The sequence below is a fragment of the Mercenaria mercenaria genome, chromosome 15 (assembly GCF_021730395.1).
Source record: "Mercenaria mercenaria strain notata chromosome 15, MADL_Memer_1, whole genome shotgun sequence".
NCBI lineage: Eukaryota > Metazoa > Mollusca > Bivalvia > Venerida > Veneridae > Mercenaria > Mercenaria mercenaria.
In genome coordinates, this window is record NC_069375.1 from 47537690 (window position 1) to 47558352 (window position 20663).

At 36.2% G+C, this 20663-nt stretch overlaps 1 protein-coding gene across 3 annotated transcripts in view; it reads right to left on the reverse strand.

Annotated features, from left to right (window-relative positions):
* Positions 1-13950, reverse strand: part of LOC123552388 (uncharacterized) — a 65214-nt gene extending 51264 nt beyond the window's left edge. For 2 of the 3 annotated variants that reach the window (XM_045342028.2, XM_053525185.1), the window contains exons 1-5: positions 13799-13949; positions 12850-12925; positions 8271-8355; positions 1205-1290; positions 750-882 (exon numbers count right to left, since the gene is read on the reverse strand). In XM_045342028.2, coding sequence (XP_045197963.2) covers positions 750-882; positions 1205-1290; positions 8271-8355; positions 12850-12925; positions 13799-13876 — 458 coding nt within the window. In that variant the 5' untranslated portion in view covers positions 13877-13949. Of the gene's footprint in view, positions 1-749; positions 883-1204; positions 1291-8270; positions 8356-12849; positions 12926-13798 lie in introns of all 3 variants that reach the window. The other variant, XM_053525186.1, reaches the window with a different exon arrangement.
* Positions 13951-20663: the final 6713 nt, after the last annotated feature.

The following is a 20663-nucleotide window of genomic DNA, read 5'->3' on the forward strand; positions in this document are numbered from 1 at the left end:
AATTGCTTCATCCGAAACGTAAAAAATGAACAAATACTTTATTCGGCTAATATACTACAAATAAATTCAATACTTGTTAGTCGATAACAGCATGAGTCTTAGTTTTATGTCATACATGTAGGAAACAATTGGTAGTATCAATTAAATATGGATTATGGAGAATAAACATTTACTTTAATTGACTATGATTCACATTCTTTACACTGACAGACTTGAAAATACACACGCACGCACACACGCCTGCGCAAACGCTCACGCACTCAAGCAAGCAGGCCTAAGCATGTCCGCACGCACACACACGTATCTTCTATTGAATAAGACAGTACCAAAGGTTAAGTATAACTACAAACTAAAACAAATTCTAAAACTGATAGGAACGTATCTCTATCCTCTATTTTCAAAATTTAGAGACAAGCAATTTTTGTTGTTTTTTTTGTTTTGTTTTTTTGTTTAGACTTTTGAAGACTTTTTATGCAAATGCTCTTATTAGATAGAGCAAATCTGTAAAATATACAAATAATGTTAAAAGTCTACTGCTCTATCGGACGTTGCATCTCTTTCAATGGAGTTGAAACAACTCTCCATTAAAACTGTAAAAGGACATACTGGACTTATTTACAGAAGCTTACCAATCACTTGATATTAATTTAGGTGAATGATTGGTTGCTATTTATGTCACCGTTAATTTTACTTAAGAAGAGCACTGTGAGAATCAGACGACGATTTTACTAAAAGATGCTTGATTTTACCCTTTATCGTCCTGATTCGAAGTGAAGACGATTCTGTTGTATTGTTCATTATGGACATCTTTAGAGAAATGCAAACAGGAAAAATATTCCCATTCTTCTAAGGCATCTCGAATTAGATGAGCTGCATTGCTATCTGAAGTTAGAATGAATGAAGGACGTCGAATACCTTAACATTTGCATGCGCGTATGCTCAACCGGAAATTAACGTTAGGATTTACGACAAATTAAATGTGTTTGTACATACATTCTTCTGAAACAAGTTATTTATCATACATAGTTGTTTAAAATTGCGTGACCATGGAAACACGAGCCCCGCGAATATACATGTCTGCGCTTTTGGTGTTGAGTATTTTGTTTCTTTTTTTATTTTCATCCAGTAAGTCGATACTGGAAATAACAAATTACAATTACAAGATGCAATGACAATACGAGAGGAAATATTATTTGGTGCTTACCTATGCCAGCGCCAAACACATAAAATATAGTTCCTCTATTCCAACGCTTTGATGTGTCTTCGGCTGCATTTTTATTGTAATTATATCTAAAAGCATAAATCTATGACATGAATAATCTAAAAGATTATCCCTGACTCATAAAATATACATGCAATATTTTCTTGAAATCTTAATAACTTAATTGACATTATGATATTTGCTCAGATATTGTTATTTTTTATAATCATCATAATGAACCTCATTGTTTACGGAATACTTTATGAAGTAGAATTTATCAACATGATAAATGTTTTCAAAAACAATCTCTTCGAAAGACATAAAGAATAGCAAATCAAGGGTACGATTTTCGGGACTCACGTTTAAAATGAGAAATTCTATAAAGATGTTTAGATGTAATGTTACTAAAGCTACTTACACATTACTAACAAAATCTGAAAAACGCGTGATTATATGTATATGGACTGAAAAAAACACACAATAAATGGTGTGTGCGTATCGAAGGCACAAAACCCTTGATTGTTATAAAGAATATGTCCATAGGAAAGATTTGATCGTTTAAGGGCATCTGTGCAAAGGATTTTTTTCATTGTTTCAACGTCGCACCGACACAATTATAGGTCATTTAGCGACTTTCCGCTTTGATGGCGAAGAAAGACTCCAGGTGTCCCTCCGTGCATTTTTTCATCACGAACGGACACCTGGGTACTGTGCATATGGAGTAACAAAACCCAGTATTTTATCATCGCATCCATTAATATCCGGCTAATTCACAATAAATAATAATGTGTTGTCATATTTTCACATTTTTAGGCCCTGACATATTTGAAACCTATTTTAAAGGCGAAAGTTATGGGTAAAAAAACTACATGTAGTCCTTTAAAGTCAGACAACCTTCAGCATAAGAGACAAGGAATGTATACATGAACCATCTGTATAAATCAAGGCGTTCCATAAAGATATATCATAAAGCCTATTAAGGATCTTTCAGAGAGCTCTTCTCAATGATTCTGTGACATATAAGAATTATACACTTGAGAGCGTATTCTACGATGTAAAACTTGATTAAACCCCGGTTTTTCAGAATAAACTGTATATTGTTGAACTCCTCACAAAGTTTCATTTGGGAAGTCTTTCATCACGTTTTACAGAAAAGATATTTTTCAAACCTTGACATTAAAATATATAACGTACGTCCGTGAGTATATTTTTGAAATATTTCCCAATGAGAAATTTTGACCGGAGTGGAAGGCACAACTTATTTTAAGTGTCAACATTTCTGTCTTTTTAAGAGAATAATGCTACTGTCATTATAAATGACTGTACACAAGGGATGACATTTATACGTAGAATGATTTATCCTTTCCATGTGCTACGGTGTCCTGTTCGGGCCACCTTATACCCAGCACGCAAGCCTATAAAGGGCCCATATGGACTATATTTGGGCAAATGTACCATATTGAAATTTTTCGAATTTCTGTACATTTTCTTTGGTCTCAGAAGAAACATGTTTCCAAGAATGGTCCCGTCTGGATCCCATATTGTAAGTATTTGCCCATATTGGACCCATATGGGACCCATATACAAGATCTCAGCGATGTATTATATCAATGTATTCAGTTTATGTTTATAAGTGGTGTCACTAGCATAGAAATTTCTTTTTTGTATGTACATTTTCTTTAGTTTCAAAAGAAACGTGTTTCCCACAATAATCCAGTCTGGGTCCCATATTGCTTAATAAGTATTTGCCCATATCGGACCCACATCGGACCCATGTACAATGTCTTATTGAAGTAATACATCAACGTCTTGATTTTAAGACTATAAGTGTTGTCACAAGTATAAACAATCGTTGTTTATGTTTTCTACGAATTTTAATACATTACTCTGGTCTAAAATAAATATGCTTCCCAAAAGAGTCCCATATGGGTCCCATATTTCTTTTCGTGTCTGTTCGGGCATTGTAGTATATCTATATTTTGTTTATTTATTTATTGATTTTTTAAAAATAAAATAAGTTTGTAACGATTCTACAATCATATCTTAACTTGCTATTGCATACACTGAATTTAACGAAAATGGAACTTTTAAAAAAAATCAAATCTCGTGAGATTATTTGAATCGGGCGCAATTATGAAAAGGATAACGTTCATAATGGCAACATAGTTGGGTTGTTGATAGATTTATCATTTCAGCAAGAGTCTTCCGCAATTCTTAAACAGGTACGAGTTTTAATGAATTACTATAAATAGCTAAATGCAGTGTTTTTGTTTAAAATGTACGAAACAACTTTGATAAATACACTGAAAATTGTTTTCATGTGTTTTCACGACCGTTGTGGGCAAGCCCATATGGGCCCCATGTATGCTTGCGTGCTGGGTAGTTGGCTTAAGTAAAATGTGACAATGATAGCCTCTCTCCGGGTGAAGAGATGAATATAGTTGCAAAATGTAACGATTGTCGGGAGAGTTTTAGCACCACAGATATCGTCTTAAATAAATGTAGCATGTAGTGTACTCAATGGGAAGTTGGGAGACTAGGGAAATTTAACAGCAAATAAGTACGTGCAAAATTTAAATGAAAGTGTTTCGTGTTTTGGTCCTTGGATGATATTTCCGAACTGGAAGAACAATTAACTCTGGTAGGAAACTTTATCGTGACTATCCAATAACAACTATCCCAAAATCGTCAATGTTTCCGGACTCCCTATGCCATGGTGCCGGTGTAACGGTCAGTTCTTTCCCCAGTCAGTTTCTTCCCCGAGTGAAAGAACTGACTAGTCCTCCCACCCCAGTCAATTCCCCCCCCCCCCCCCCCCCCCCCCCCCCAATCATAACTGGATACTCTTGATCATTCTTATGGGGGGAAAACTAACTAGTCAATTCTTTCCCCCCTCATCAATTTTCCTGGCTAGTCAATTATTTCAACTGTTAGTGAACTGGAACTGGTTATTCTTGCCTGTTTTTTTTTTACTTCCGATAGTCGGTTTTCATTTAAATTTCATATAAGATAAGAAATATGTTTCATATTTTGTGTAAATTAAAGAATTTTTTTAAATGAACTTATTTTAATTTCTGTTGTATTTTTTATTTGCCTTTTTACTGTTTCAATTTCTTCTAAGGTAAGGAAATTACTGCTGGTCAGTTCTTTTCCCACGTGCACGTAGCCAGTACTTGACCAGTAAGGTGGGGGAAGTAAATTGACCAGTCAGTTCTTTTCCCCCTAGCCTGTACTTGCTAGATGTTAGGTGGGGGAAGAAACTGAACGGTCAGTTATTTCCCCCCTAGCCAGTACTAGTCAGTTCCTTCCTCCTAGCCTGTACTTGACCTGTCGGGTGGGGGAAGAAATTGACAAGTCCTTTCTTTCCCCCACCCTAAGCAATTACTTGACCTGTCGGGTGGGGGAAGAAATTGACCAGTCAGTTCTTTCCTCCCTAGCCAGTACTTGACCTGTCGGGTGGGGGAAGAAACTGACCTGTCAGTTCTTTCCTCCCTAGCCAGTACTTGACCTGTCGGGTGGGGGAAGAAATTGACCAGTCAGTTCTTTCCCCCTAGCCAGTACTTGACCTGTCGGGTAAAGGGTAGAATTGACCAGTCAGTTCTTTTCCCCCTACCCAGTACTTGACCTGTCGGGTGGGGGAAGTAAACTGACCAGTCAGATCTTTTCCCCCTAGCCTGTACTTGCGCGATGTTAGGTGGGGGAAGAAATTGAGTAGTCAGTTCTTTTTCCCCTAGCCTGTACTTGACCTGCAGGGTGGGGAAATGAAACTGACCAGTCAGTTCTTTCCCCCCTAGTCAGTACTTGACCTGTCGGGTGGGGGAAGAAATTTACTAGTCAGTTCTTTCCCCCCTAGCCTGTACTTGCTTTGTCAGGTGGGGGAAGAAATTGACCGGTCAGTTCTTTCCCCCCTAGCCAGTTCTTGACCTGTCGGGTGGGGAGAAGAAATTGACCAGTCCGTTCTTTCCCCCAAGTTCGTTCTTGACCTGTCAGGTGGGGGAAGAAATTGACTAGTCAGTTCTTCTTCCCCCCCCCCCCCCCCAGCCAGTACTTGACCTGTCAGGTGGGGGAAGAAATTGACTGGTCAGTTCTTTCTCCCCTAGCTAGTACTTGACCTGTGGTGTGGGGAGAAGAAATTGACTGGCTGTAGGGGGGTGGGGAAGAACTGACTAGTCAATTTCTTCCCCCACCTGGCAGGTCAAGTATATGCTAGATGGGAAAGAACTGACTGGTCAAATTTTTCTCCCCACACCACAGGTCAAGTACTAGCTAGGGGGGAAAGAACTGACTAGTCAATTTCTTCTCCCCATCCAACAGGTCAAGTACTGGCTAGGGGGGAAAGAACTGACCGGCCAATTTCTTCCCCCACCTGACAGGTCAAGTACTGGCTTGGAGGGAAAGAACTGACTAGTCAATTTCTTCCCCCACCTATATGCTAGGGGGGAAAGAACTGACTGGTTAATTTCTTCCCCCACCTGATAGGTCAAATATATTCTAGGGGGAAAGAACTGACTGGTCAATTTCTTCCCCACCTGATAGGTCAAGTATATGCTAGGGGGGAAAGAACTGACCGGTCAATTTCTTCTCCCCACCTGACAGGTCAAGTACTGGCTAGGGGGGAAAGAACCGACCGGCCAATTTCTTTCCTCACCTGACAGGTCAAATACTGGCTTGGGGGGAAAGAACTGACCGGTCATTTTTTCTCCCACCTGATAGGTCAAGTATATGCTAGGGGGGGAAGAACTGATTGGTCAATTTCTTCCCCAACCTGATAGGTCAATTATATGCAAGGATGGAAAGAACTGACCGATCAATTTCTCCCCCCCCCCCCCACCTGACAGGTCAAATACTGGATTGGGGGGAAAGAACTGACTAGTCAATTTCTTCCCCCACCTGACAGTTCAAGTATAATGCTAGGGGAGAAAGAACTGACCGGTCAATTTTTCCCCCACCTGAGAGGTCAAGTATATGCAGGGGGGGGGGAGAACTGACCGGTCAATTTCTTCTCCCCACCCGATAGGTCAAGTACTGGCTAGGGGGGAAAGAACTGACCGGTCAATTTCTTCCCCCACCTGATAGGTCAAGTATATGCAAGGGGGGAAGGAAAGAACTGACTAGTCAATTTCTTCCCCCACCTATATGCTAGGGGGGAAAGAACTGACTGGTTAATTTCTTCCCCCACCTGATAGGTCAAATATATTCTAGGGGGAAAGAACTGACTGGTCAATTTCTTCCCCACCTGATAGGTCAAGTATATGCTGGGGGGAAAGAACTGACCGGTCAATTTCTTCTCCCCACCTGACAGGTCAAGTACTGGCTAGTAGGGAAAAAACCGACCGGCCAATTTCTTTCCTCACCTGACAGGTCAAGTACTGGCTTGAGGGGGGGGGGGGAAAGAACTGACTGGTCAATTTTCCTCCCACCTGATAAGTTAAGTATATGCAAGGGGGAAAGAACTGACCAGTCAATTTCTTCCCTGCACCAGACAGATATTAAATAGTAATGGCAAGCAAACAGAAGTTAAAAAATTTGATTTGACAAAAAAAAAATCATTGATTAAAGTTACAAAAAAAGAAACATATAGGTTTATTCAAATGAAAAACAATACCTGTTTCATCTGAAATTTAAATGGAAAATGAATAGACACTTGCAGTATCCAGAATAACAATACCGAAAGAATCCAGTACTTGAAGGGAAAACTTTACTAGGGGGAAAGAACAGACTAGTCAGTTTTTTCCCTGGGGAAAAATCTGACTAACTAGTCAGTTTCTTCCCCTATCAGAAAACTAATTCCAAGGGGGGAAACTGACTGGGGGGAAGAAACTGACTAGTCAGTTTTTCCCCGGGGGAAAGAATTGACTAGTCAGCTTTTTCCCCGGGGAAAGAACTGACTGGGGGAAAAACTGGGCTGTTACACCGGTTTAGATATAAAACATACCGATATACCGGCAAACACGTAGCATTTCCAACAGTCTAGCAAAAGTTCACTAGTCTTTAAATTTCGCTGGTGCTGAAATTTCGCTATTATATTTTCTGTTCAGTAACGACACTTCAAGCGAAATTGAACTACCCTCACGAGATGTTTTACATGTGTGTTTTCGGTTGCGGGTTTACCCCGCTATCAAAGTTACAAGTATATTTTTGACAGTCATATAGCATCTTTATTTTATTCCAAATCCCATCCAAAGGATGTTCATGTGCTACACAAAATAGTCCCATTCATGAACAATGCGGATGAATTATCAATGATCAACCTGTATTCATTCCCACTGACCCTTTAGATTATATAAGATCGGTGATAAGGTTTTCCAGCCAATGGTTACATCACAAACTAGGTCAGGCAGGGTTCATTAAATATGAGGCACATTTGTTTTTATTTCTCATTCATGTATATTTATACCCGCCCGCTTAGCTCAGTAGGTAGAGCGTCGGTCTACGGATCGCGGGGTCGTGAGTTCGATCCTCGGGCTGGGCGTATGTTCTCCGTGACTATTTGATAAACGACATTGTGTCTGAAATCATTAGTCCTCCACCTCTGATTCATGTGGGGAAGTTGGCAGTTACTTGCGGAAAACAAGTTTGTACTGGTACAGAATCCAGGAACACTGGTAAGGTTAACTGCCCGCCGTTACATGACTGAAATACTGTTGAAAAACAGCGTTAAACCCAAAACAAACAAACAAACATGTATATTTATAGATTGGCATTTAAACAGAAAACCCAAAGCCCGCAACCACAAGACGTCTCAAGGCTTTGATTACTATTTGTTATTATTTTGCTTAGTTGTTTTCTATTCTTCCAAAAGATCTACCTAATACGGATACTGTTTCCGTCTTAGACTGCTGCGCATAATAGGCAGGCGAGAAATTGATCTTTATTTATCGATTTTTCGTGCCCAGTTGCAATGAGAGAAAAGTTGAAACTTTGGAATGACGTTTTTACGGTTTAGTTGGACAATAAGGGAATTTTAAAATCTAACTGCCCTTAAACGTAATAGGTTTGCACGTAGAAACACATGTTTACAAACGTAGACAATTTTAATTGATTTGATTTATGTTTATGTTTGTCTTACCTGTGAAATATTTTGTGTTTATTATTCTCTTCTACAACCATGTCAAGTTCTAGTGTGGTCATTCTGTTCCTTTCAACTTCCTGTTCTGCAAATGGTACAATTGTTTCAATTAAATACCCAGTCTTAAGTTATAAAGTGTTACAGAGTACATCTGTTTGACGCTATGACGACATATTTGTGAGATTATTTGTAGTATAACACTGTTCAAAGCAGTTCCACAGCTGTAAGAGTGGTCGGATTTATTGTTTCTAGTTGCCATCAGTTCGATTATTTACCACGGCTTAAAAGATTTAGGGCATCATATTTAGCCCTCAAACGAAAAGATATATTGCTTAAACAAATGCGATCAAGTTAATTAAAGTTTTGTAAGGATAAAGATGTGTTTTCATGTTTTTGGTACTGTAGACTTCTTTATTAGTATAAAATCTGAAAGAAGATCATTTGGAAGCATAAAATGCAACCAAGAAAAATAATAGTAGACTCGGATTAATTGAGTCTGTTCATGAGAGGTAGTGGAAAGTGCAACACCCATCATGCCCCCTAGCACCGGCTTAAGCGGAACTCTATTGTCCATGAACATTGAGTGGACTCCATGATCCCAAAGGACCAGAAAATATAACAACACTAAATCCAAGTACGGCCATAATTCTGGCTTGCACTTTGTAAAATCTTACAGATTTTATGACCAGGTACATACTTGCTTTACATTTACTACAGCCTCACATTCGTGCAGGTTTATCATGGTCTGTACTGTTCGCTATTCAGTCAGTAAATTTTCAGTGAACATCCCTTCGAATAATAAATGGTACTGTCCAAATCGAATGATGGACTAGTCCATTGTAGAAGTTTAGCAGGGTGAAAGTTAAGAATGTTGTATATATATATTGTATTTGTCATGCTAGATTCGTAATGCTATCAAACCTAGGTAGGCCCGGTTCAAAGACGAAATCCTCACCTCATTTTGAAGAATAACATTACGAAAAGGGATAAAATTAGGAGACAGGTCGGGGTCATATCTTCTTAGAGAGAATATTCCTGTCAAATTTCTTTGCCAAAGAATTACATCAAAATTATAATGTTGTAACGTAGTACTACTTCCCAAACTTAAATATTTTTTGTATATCTTCATCAAATACAATATTCTCTGACATTGTTTTCCTAAAAAAGTCTTTCACCATCAATTTCCAACATATTTTGGTTCCGATGTATAATTTCATGGAAATCAGGTGAAAAAATAGACCGTCATTACACGGCTAAATCGAACAGTCCCTTTGATGTTTCTTTGTTTGTTTTGTTTTGGGTTTTTTTGTGGGGAGAGGTGGAGGAGGGGGGTGCTGTTTCTGCCCTTATGGATGTTAACTGTTCCCACGAATATAAAGTGAATACAAGGTAATTAATTAAATTATATGTTAACAAGTACTAATGTTTCTCTTTGATCTGATCCAGTTACTTTGCTTTTGGTCCCGTATAACCAAACTTCAAAGTTGATCTCTATTTCATCAAGAAAAATGTTCTGATTATATTCCATGTAAATCAGGTATGAAATAGGGTGTCTGTTCCATTAGCAAGATTTATCTATCTTTTAACCTGGTGACAGAACGTTTGATCCAAGATATTTAGAGAGTTTCCAGTTTCGCCTAGATTTGATAAAATATAAATATCAGGTAGAAAACATTCTCGCTAGACTGTTATAACTAGTTGTTTTGATTAAAATAAAGTGGCTACCACATCGCTGGCTTTGACGAATCAAGTCGAATCACTTTAACTGCATCTAGAGATATATTTTCTGAGAATAAACTTTTATATTTATTATTTTGGCCGTTTTTATCCAATAATATAAATTTCGTACAATTGCAATAGCCATAAGAGGCGAATGTTAAAGGCGTACGCTAGAATTCCCTGTATATGAGATGGGCGAAAATTTTCCCAATAACAGAATTTCTTTAAACTTTCGATATTGAAAGACAATCATCTAAGAAACAAAAAAATGCAATAAAAATCATGGGTCACCGGATTCTAAAAAGAGTTATCTGCCCTTGAAAACGTCATTTTTGGGGGAAATGCCGTTTTCAAGGGCAGATAACTCTTTTTCGATACCGGTGACCTATGATTTTTATTGCATTTTTTTGTTTCTTAGATGATTGTCCTTCAATATCCAAAGTTTGAAGAAATTCTGTTATTGGGAAAATTTTCGCACCAAATTCTAGCATACGTCCTTAAGGAACAGAGACTCTGTATGCGAGCTAACTGGAGATTATGTTTGATTCGTATTAGTTAAATCATTGTTAATCAAGGGATTTAACCTTATTTGTTACTCAGCTGTTTGTTGTAGATTATGTTTGATTCGTATTAGTTAAATCATTGTTAATCAAGGGATTTAACCTTATTTGTTACTCAGCTGTTTGTTGTAGATTATGTTTGATTCGTATTAGTTAAATCATTGTTAATCAAGGGATTTAACCTTATTTGTTACTCAGCTGTTTGTTGTAGATTATGTTTGATTCGTATTAGTTAAATCATTGTTAAGCAAGGAATTTAACCTTATTTGTTACTCAGTTGTTTGTTGTAGAATCATTTAATCTACATGCAAGATAAAGGATTTAACAGGAAATATGATGAAAACAAAGTTTCAAGTAATTTCTGTCATACTGGATTCTGATGATTTTCAAAAAGTTTCAGTACTTTTAATACAACCATTTCATAACCTGTTTAAATAAGCGTCAAACGGGCAATCCTAATACTCTGATTTACATGAACCCTGGATAAAAGACTGTTTATGTGGATGAAATTTAGGAAAAGTTAAAACATGTGCGTTTTAAAATATAAAACTATGTCACTTGATCAAACTATAAAAACAACTTAATACTGGAAATTGACTAATCAGATATTGAATATATCTGGTCTGCACGTGATGTACATTGACCAATAGACATTAAGAAACGTGAAGGAAGCATTATAAATATAAATATTCATTACCTGGGGTCTGTTTAGTCGAATTTGTTTGTTCAAATGTATAGCTTAAGGAATTTAGGTAGCAAGGAGTTTTGGTATAAACTATCTATAGGAGGTTGCATCAATATGGATGTCATGGCTCTTTATCCCTTTGTATTCAAACCAATTGACATGTGCATTTCAAATCATTGCACAATTTATAGAGAATATACAATAATGCAATATTAAACAAGAACTCCACCAAGCGGGGCAATATACGCCCGAAGGATTACATCATAGGATGAGAGCAAAATTTAAAGAACTTGACTGTTGTAGCCCAAAGGAGTGGAACAACAAAAGGAAAACTTCAAAAAACAAATCTAAGTCCACAAGAAATATTCAAAGTCCACAAAAAAAATCCTTATCAGGTACAGGTATGTAAAAATATACCTAAAATTAGAGGTACCATCCATGTTGTACCACAGAAAAGTGGTCTCGGTTTTTCCTACGGCCAATAATAAAAAAGTTTCAAAATAAGCTATTTATAGTAACATAAAAGGGAAGTAATTAAAAAAATTATTGTAAGTGAACAAAAAAGAGATCTGCCAAATAAAAACAAGAGCACTGCAATGCAGAGCATTATACACAAAGCAAAGTCATATATGACCTTTGACCCTTAAGTGTGACCTTGAACTTGAAGCAAGTCATCCGGAACATGCACTCTGCACGTTGTCTTGGTTTGGTGAACATTTCTGCCAAGATTCTTTGAAATCCTTTTAGCAGTTCAAGAGTTACAGAGCGGACACGAAACAAACTGATATGACTTTTGAGCCCTAAGTGTGACCTTGACCTTGAAGCGAGTCGTTTGGAACATGCGCTCTGCACGTTGTCTTGGTGTGGTGAACATTTGTGTCATGTTTCTTTGAAATCCTTCAAGGGGTTCAAGAGTTACAGAGCGGACACGAAACAAACTGATATGACCTTTGACTCCTAAGTGTGACCTTGACCTTGAAGCAAGACATCCAAAACATGCGCTCTGCACGTGGTCTCGGTGTGGTGAACATTTGTGTCAAGTTTCCTTGAAATCCTTCAAGGGGTTCAAGAGTTATAGAGTGGACACGAAATTGCTAACGGACAGACGGACGTACGGACGGACAGACAGACGGACACCAGCGTCATAACATAATACGTCCCTTCGGGCGTATAAAAAGCGGCTATATTACTGAAAATCATTTTAATTCGCTGGCATGAAATTTCGCGCAAACGTGAAAAAGGAGTGTTTCGCGCTGGTTTTAATTCGCGCATTTTCAATTTCAGAAATAAAAAATAGAATGAAATAATAATAATAGCGCGGTCTTAAATTCGCGCATCGGTCCTAGCGCGAAATACGCGAAAATTCGTCCTACGCAAATAAAAATGATTTCACATTTGATGGATGCATGTATCATTATGTAATAAGTATACATGAAGTTTACAGTTGTTTTCTGTGTAAATTACAGTACTAACATATGAACTTAAGCGTTATGAAGTAATAGTTCGTATGTCCAACAAATAGACTTTGTCTACAGCATTTTAGGAAAAGTTTATGAGTACACATATACACAGTACAAATACAGTTGGGTACATTAATATAGAAACATACATGTACCTCGCTTTCGATTTCCTTCGCGGATTCTTTGGTCTATTGACAAATCTCCGGAAATGCTTTGAGTCTGTACAAGTATCTAAAACATAAAACATGAGATCAAAATTGCAACTTCTTGTAAGTAAGCATTACGCAAATCTTTAAAAGTCCATATCAAAAATACAAAATAGGTCATGAATGAAACCTTTTTTCTATGCTCATCCATATTTTTCTCCTATGAAATAAGATCTTCCGACTGATAACAATTACTTGCGGAAATCTTCAAATATTTTCGGAAATTCAAAACAAGGCTAACGTAGACATCCATAGGATACAGATGTGTGTCCATAGGACACAGGTACTTCCATGCTCTTGCTGACATTTTATTGAGATATTTAACTTGTTGACAAGGCAAGACTGTGTAAAATCAGCTTTGACCTAAATGACCGCATAGACATCTAAACATCTCTTTACTTTTTAAAATATAACATCGACAATTGAAACGTTAAAAAGTCGTATTTTCAAAAAAAAGATATGAGCCGTGCCATGGGAAAACCAACATAGTGGGTTTGCGATCAGCATGGATCCAGACCAGCCTGCGCATCCGCGCAGTCTGGTCAGGATCCATGCTGTTCGTTTTCAAAGCCTATTTCAATTAGAGAAACTGTTAGCGAACAGCATGGATCCTGACCAGACTGCGCAGATGCGCAGGCTGGTCTGGATCCATACTGGTCGCAAACCCATTATGTTGGTTTTCCCATGGCACGGCTCATATAGACTAACTCGATCACATTACTGTTTTCAAAAATGCAAGAAAATATACGTGACAATATATTGTGCACACCAGATAATATTCCTGGAGTTCTACATGCCTACGTAGGTTTTAAATACATGTTTGAAAGGCATGCTATATATTCCCCTATTTCAAAATTTTAAACGAAAAAAATATCAAAAAGAGGATAGATTTACTTACAATAATTACACAAACGCTTAGCCAAAATTTATACATCTTTCCAGATGAACAGAACTCACTCAAAATAATGAAAAACATACATCCTGTTGGTTAATTAGCTTATCTCTGGATCTTAAAACTTACTGACATTCTTCATCTGGTTAGATTGTTTACGTTTGTTGCATTAAGTGGCAGGAATGCTTACAGATATATTTGTAACTTCTTATACAGTTCGCGATTTATCATGCCATTACTATAACAACTGTCTGATAAAGCCTGTCTGAGAAAAGCAGCCTTCCTCTGGTTAGTGCCTTGAGAACACTTTACACCGTGTAAACCTATGATAAAGTTCAAGGACATAAGATTGTGTTTGTCTTGCATCTAAAAATTAATAGGCCCTTATACTGCACTGAAAAAAGTAGGTCTTTATAATCTAAAATATTGACCGAACGCTTTCATTTCCGTTTCTTTGAGCGTTTTTCGTTATAAAAACAAAAAATTTTGTGGTAATTGCAAATACGGTAGACATATGCTGTACACTAGTGACAAGGTCTCACGTACCTAATAAGAACGCGTTTGTAAAAATAATTGCGTAAATATGTCTTTTAGCACTTATTCACAAAAACAAGATGGCTCGTTTTGAAAACAAAAATCAAAACAGAAGTCCGGCAAAACAGCAAAAGGTATTCTACCCCTACGTTTTGCCCTTTATGTTGCATGAAAGTATGATATAAGTTGTTAATAATGGCATTATAAATAGAATAACACGTAAAGGTTCTGTCTTTTGAGACAGGGATTTCTAAGACTCAAGCCTCGCTCCTTCCAGGACCATATCAAGCCTCGTCTGAGAAACACTTTCTCAAAAGACAGTAACCTGTTATTATCTAAGTGTAACACGTGTGTCTCATACCATTTTGATGTTATTGAATAAAGTGAAGACTGGAAACTTATAAAAGCTTATTAACGGACTAATCCAACAGAAACTATTTGGTTATTAATTGGTTTTGTGCTTCTTTAAGTAACTAAAATGTACAATAGAATATCTCATTAAAAATACTTTGATTGTTAATTTGAATCCAGTGAAACAATTCTTTAGTAAAAATAGAAGTGAACAATAACATACAATAAAACTGTAAATATAGAAGAAATCATTCCATTCTAATTTAAGACAGATTCATCTTTTACGATATATCGCCAAGCAAACATTATTCGCCGTTATTAAATAAATTCATATGCTTACGTAATAATAATGAAAAATCAGTCTGTTATATGGAACGCCGCAGCTGTCTTATGTCGGGACATTTCATGTTATCATGTCAAAGTGTGGTCTTAACTTGTCAAAACAGTGTCTTATTATGTTAAAAAACTATGTTATCATGTCAAAGTATTGTGTTAACTTGTCAAAACAGTGTCTTATTATGTCAAAAAGCTATGTTAATATGTCAAAGTGTGGTGTTAACTTGTCTAAACAGTGTCTTATTATGTCAAAAAGCTATGTTAATATGTCAAAGTGTGGTGTTAACTTGTCGAAACAGTGTCTTATTATGTCAAAAAGCTATGTTATTATGTCAAAGTGTGGTGTTAACTTGTCCAAATAGTGTCTTATTATGTCAAACAGCTATGTTAATATGTCAAAGTACAGTGCGATCTTGTCTATAGAGCGTATTATTATGTTAAACAAGAGCGCCGCCAAGCGGGGCAATATACGCCCGAAGGCTTACATCATAGGATGGGAGCAAAATTTTAAGAATTTGACTATTGAAGCCCCAAAGGACTGGAACAACAAAAGGAAAACTTCAAAAAAACAAATCTAAGTCCACAAAAAAAAAATTAAAAGTCTACAAAAAATCCTTATCAGGTACAGGTATGTAAAAATACACCTTAAAATTGGAGGTACCATCCATGTTGTACCACAGAAAAGTGGTCTCGGTTTTCCCTACGGCCAATAATAAAAAAGTTTCAAAATAAGCTATTTATAGTAACATAAAAGGGAAGTAATTCAAAAAAAAATTATTGTAAGTACAAAAACAGAGATCTGCCAAATAAAAACAAGAGCACTGCAATGCAGAGCAATATACACAAAGCAAAGTCATATATGACCTCTGACCCTTAAGTGTGACCTTGACCTTGAAGCGAGTCATCATGAACATGTGCTCTGCACATCGTTGCAATGTGGTTAACATTTCTGCCAAGTTTCTTTGAAATCCTTCCAGCAGTTCAAGAGTTACAGAGCGGACACGAAACAAACTGATATGACTTTTGACCCCTAAGTGTGACCTTGACCTTGAAGCAAGTCATCCGGAACATGCGCTCTGCACGTTGTCTTGGTGTGGTGAACATTTGTGTGAAGTTTCTTTGAAATCCTTCAAGGGATTCAAGAGTTACAGAGCGGACAGGATACAAACTGATATGACCTTTGACTCCCAAGTGTGACCTTGACCTTGAAGCGAGACATCCGGAACATGCACTCTGCACGTCGTCTGGGTGTGGTGAACATTTGTGTCAAGTTTCCTTGAAATCCTTCAAGGGGTTCAATAGTTACAGAGCGGACACGAAATTGCTAACGGACAGACGGACAGACGGACGGACGGACGGACAGACGGACACCAGCGTCATAACATAATACGTCCCTTCGGGCGTATAAAAAGCTAGACAAGATTAAATGATACTTTAAGAAGATAACATAGCTTTGTGACATAATACGACACTGTTTTGACAAATTAACACCACATTTTGACATAATAACATGACTAATAACATAATACGATACTATTTGGACAAGTTAACATCACTCTTTGACATAATAACATAGCATATTAACATAATAAGACACAGTTTTGACAAGTTAACACAACACTTTGACAAGATAACATGACTAGTTAACATGATAAGATACTATTTGGACAAGTTAACATCACTATTCGACATGATAACATAGCATATTAACATAATAAGACACAGTTTTGACAAGTTAACACAGCACTTTGACAAGATAACATAGCTTTTTAACATAATAGCACGCTGAGACAAGATCACATGGTATTTTGACATAATAACATAGCATTTAATATAATAAGACACTGTTTTGACAAGTTAACACAACACAAGATAACATGCCTAGTTAACATAATAAGACACTATCTGGACATGTTAACTTCACACTTTGACATAATAATATAACGTATTAACATAATAAAACACTGTTTTGACAAGTTAACACCACACTTGGACAAGATAACATAGCTTTTTAACATAATAGCACGCTCGGTAGACAAGATCACACGGTACTTTGACATGATATTATAACGTTTTAACATAATAACACGCTCTGTAGACAAGATCACGTGGTACTTTGACATAATAACATAGCACTTAACATAATAAGACAGCATTTCGACAAGTTAACATCACATTTTGACATGATAACATCGCACTTTGATATGATAACATAACATTTTAACATAATAAGACACTGTTTTGACAAGTTAACACAACACTTTGACAAGAAAGCATAGCTTTTTTACATAATAGCACGCTCGGTAAACAAAATCACACGATACTATAACAAGATATCATAGCTTTTCAACATAATAAGACACTGTTTCGACAAGTTAACACCGCACTTCGACATAATAACATAGCTTTTTGACATAATAAGACACTGTTTCGACAAGTTAACACCGCACTTCGACATAATAACATAGGTTTCGACATAACAACATAGCTTTTTGACATAATAAGACACTGTTTCGACAAGTTAACACCACACTTTGATATAATAACATACTAGTAGCTGTTTGACATAATAAGACACTGTTTCGACAAGTTAACACCACACTTTGATATAATAACATAGCTGTTTGACATAATAAGACACTGTTTCGACAAGTTAACACCACACTTTGACATAATAACATAGCTTTTTGACATAATAAGACATTGTTTCGACAAGTTAACACCACATTTTGACATACTAACATAGCTTTTTGACATAATAAGACACTGTTTTAACAAGTTAACACCACACTTTGACATAATAACATAGCTTTTAAACATAATAGCACGCTCAGTAGACAAGATAACACGACACTATAACAAGAAAACATAGCGTTTTAACATAATAAGACACTGTTTAGACAAGTTAACACCACAATTTGACAAGATAACATAGCAATTTAACATAATAGCAAGCTCAGTAGACAAAATCACACGACACTTTAACAAGAAAACATAGCGTTTTAACATAATAAGACACTGTTTTGACAAGTTAACACCCTATCTTGACATAATAACATAGCTTTTAAACATAATAAGATACTGTTTTGACAAGTTAACATCACGCTATGACATAATAACATCAAATGTCCCGACATAAGACAGCTGCGGCGTTCCATACTGTTAGGTGTTCCGGAAACAATAATACCTAGCTAGAGTTTATACTGTTAGCAAGTATGGAAAATACCAGATGCCATTACATCGACTGAAAACACATCTGCCTTTAGCTCGCGATCTTATCATGTTTTTTGTTTTAGTATCTAAAAGGAGAAATTACCATAGCAACCCTTTTCTGCTTTAAATTTCTTTCTTAAATCGTTCAGCAAATGCAATTTTATCTTAATGGAACAATCTTACTGGAAACATGTTATACCGACGGCTTTGATGCTTACATATGGAAAATGCCCAAGTTTCAAAATTGTCAAAATTTCTGTCTTTAGAAAAAAGTTAAATTTATTAAAAAAAAATATTTTCTAGACACAACGTTTCGTGAAAACTGAATGGATCCAGGCAAATCAAGCTTCTACCCTTTATTAGACTAAAGTACAGCGTTCATCTAGATTTCTTTAATTTTCTTTTTTTTTTTTGCGTAAAGAACATTAAACTAGCTGACAATTTTGATGAAAATGTGAATGTATGGAGAAAGAACAATTCAACAGATGAATATATTAAAACCTCACGGAAACAGGTAACAAGAAATGTCTTTAAAAAGACAAACGGCGTAGAGGTAATAATGTTAGGCGCATGAAAAATTCAGAATTAAACAGAACAGACAGAATATATACGAGCACATTATTCATTTGCAAATATTCCAACTAAGCAGCAAATTTAAATGATCAAGAGGTATCCTTTCAGTGATAGAAGGTCAAAATGATTTGACGTCCTGGGCTGATTCTGAAATAATTTCGAGTTGGGTCAGAATCCCCATAAGTAACCCATTAGCTAGTTACCCCCAAAACTCTAATTACTTGATTAAGTTCTCAGTTAAAAAAAAAGAATTTAAAGCAAAAAATCAAACATTTGCAGATTGGGATACGTTCAATAAATGTTGAAATCTTTTTTATTTGGGTAAAGTTATAGGTAAATACTTACATAATATATGATGGAATGGTGATTTTTTAAAATTTAATTTGCACATTGTTGTTGTTTGCATAGTCATTATTTTCATGAAATTTAAAAATTTTCAGCTGACCTACTGGCCTCCATTGGTGTTTTTATTTTTTGTCTGCACTTGCCAGAGCGAGGCTCCAGTGGGGAAAGACCCCTGGTGTCAAATTATGTAGGGAATAACTCAGTTTCGTGAAATAATAACAAAAAATTGTTAAATTTTCTGCATTATTTTCACGAAGAACATGAATTTGCCGTGTGTGCGAAACCGCGTACATCCGACACCGAGTACACTGACTTTACAATTACAACCAACGACAACTCATTCATCCATAAGCGAGGTTCCCAACGGGGGAAGAAGTTTACTTTCGATTTCTCTAGCGGTGATAAATTACTAAAAACATTAAATTAGAATATATCATTTTAGTTTAGGGTAACAAAACTACTAAATATGTTCCATTTAATATGTGCCTTCTGATAATCAATGTCATTTAAGACTTAATAAATGGTTTATCTTCTCAGCGCGCACCTGTCCCGTTCTACAGAATCTAGGTCAAAATCCATGTTATTCAGCTACACCGAAAAAAAAATACGAACTGGTAAAAATCGTCCGATTGAGACTCGTAGAATTCAATCCGTAAATTCTCTGAATACGTAGGCCAATTCCAGCAGCAAGGGAATATGATGAAAATACGTTGATCATTTAATTTTAATAAACCACTTGCTGGTCATGGGATAAAATTTCTTTTAAACAGCAATAACAGGAATGGCTTAATTATATACACTGAAACATGGTAATACGCAGCTTCAACCTTCTTTGGTATAAGGAACAGAAATGCTATCCCAAAAACAAAACGGGTTAAAGGGCTGTCCTTTATTGGTTCCATAACTAAAAATTAACAGTTCGTAATTAATTGTTATATTCTTATTTCTGTTCATTTTAATATATATATTTCAGGCCTATAAGTTTAAAATGTCAAAAACAAATATCAGTCTAAATACCTATCACACGGGTTTCAATCCAAATGCAAGATCCTGTTTTTAATAGTTACTTTATATTTACAACTGGTTTTAAACAGATGCCCATATTACATTGTTTTGCAATTTATTTTGTAATTTAATCAATTTAGATCAGAAGAAACCTATTTCTTATACATTTCCAACATATGTTGTTGAACATTTCACAATTTAAATAGATTATGTATTCACTTATTCTACCAGGAACACGCACACAAATTCATGAATAATATTAGAGTTTCATTAACACTCCCTTGCTCATCAACCCCGTTTCCAGCATTTAAATGTGTTCAGCTGTCAATCAGTCTGAATTGTATGAATATTTTAATTATTTTATGTTACTGGCGATACGCTGGACTCGTCCTGGGAAGCTACAAACACAAGTACATGTATAAGCACCGTATCTCACCGTCTTAATGTTTCATGCTCTTTTTGTCTATCATAAGACACTAAAATGGTGTCTGTTTAGAGACAACTGTCTATCCGG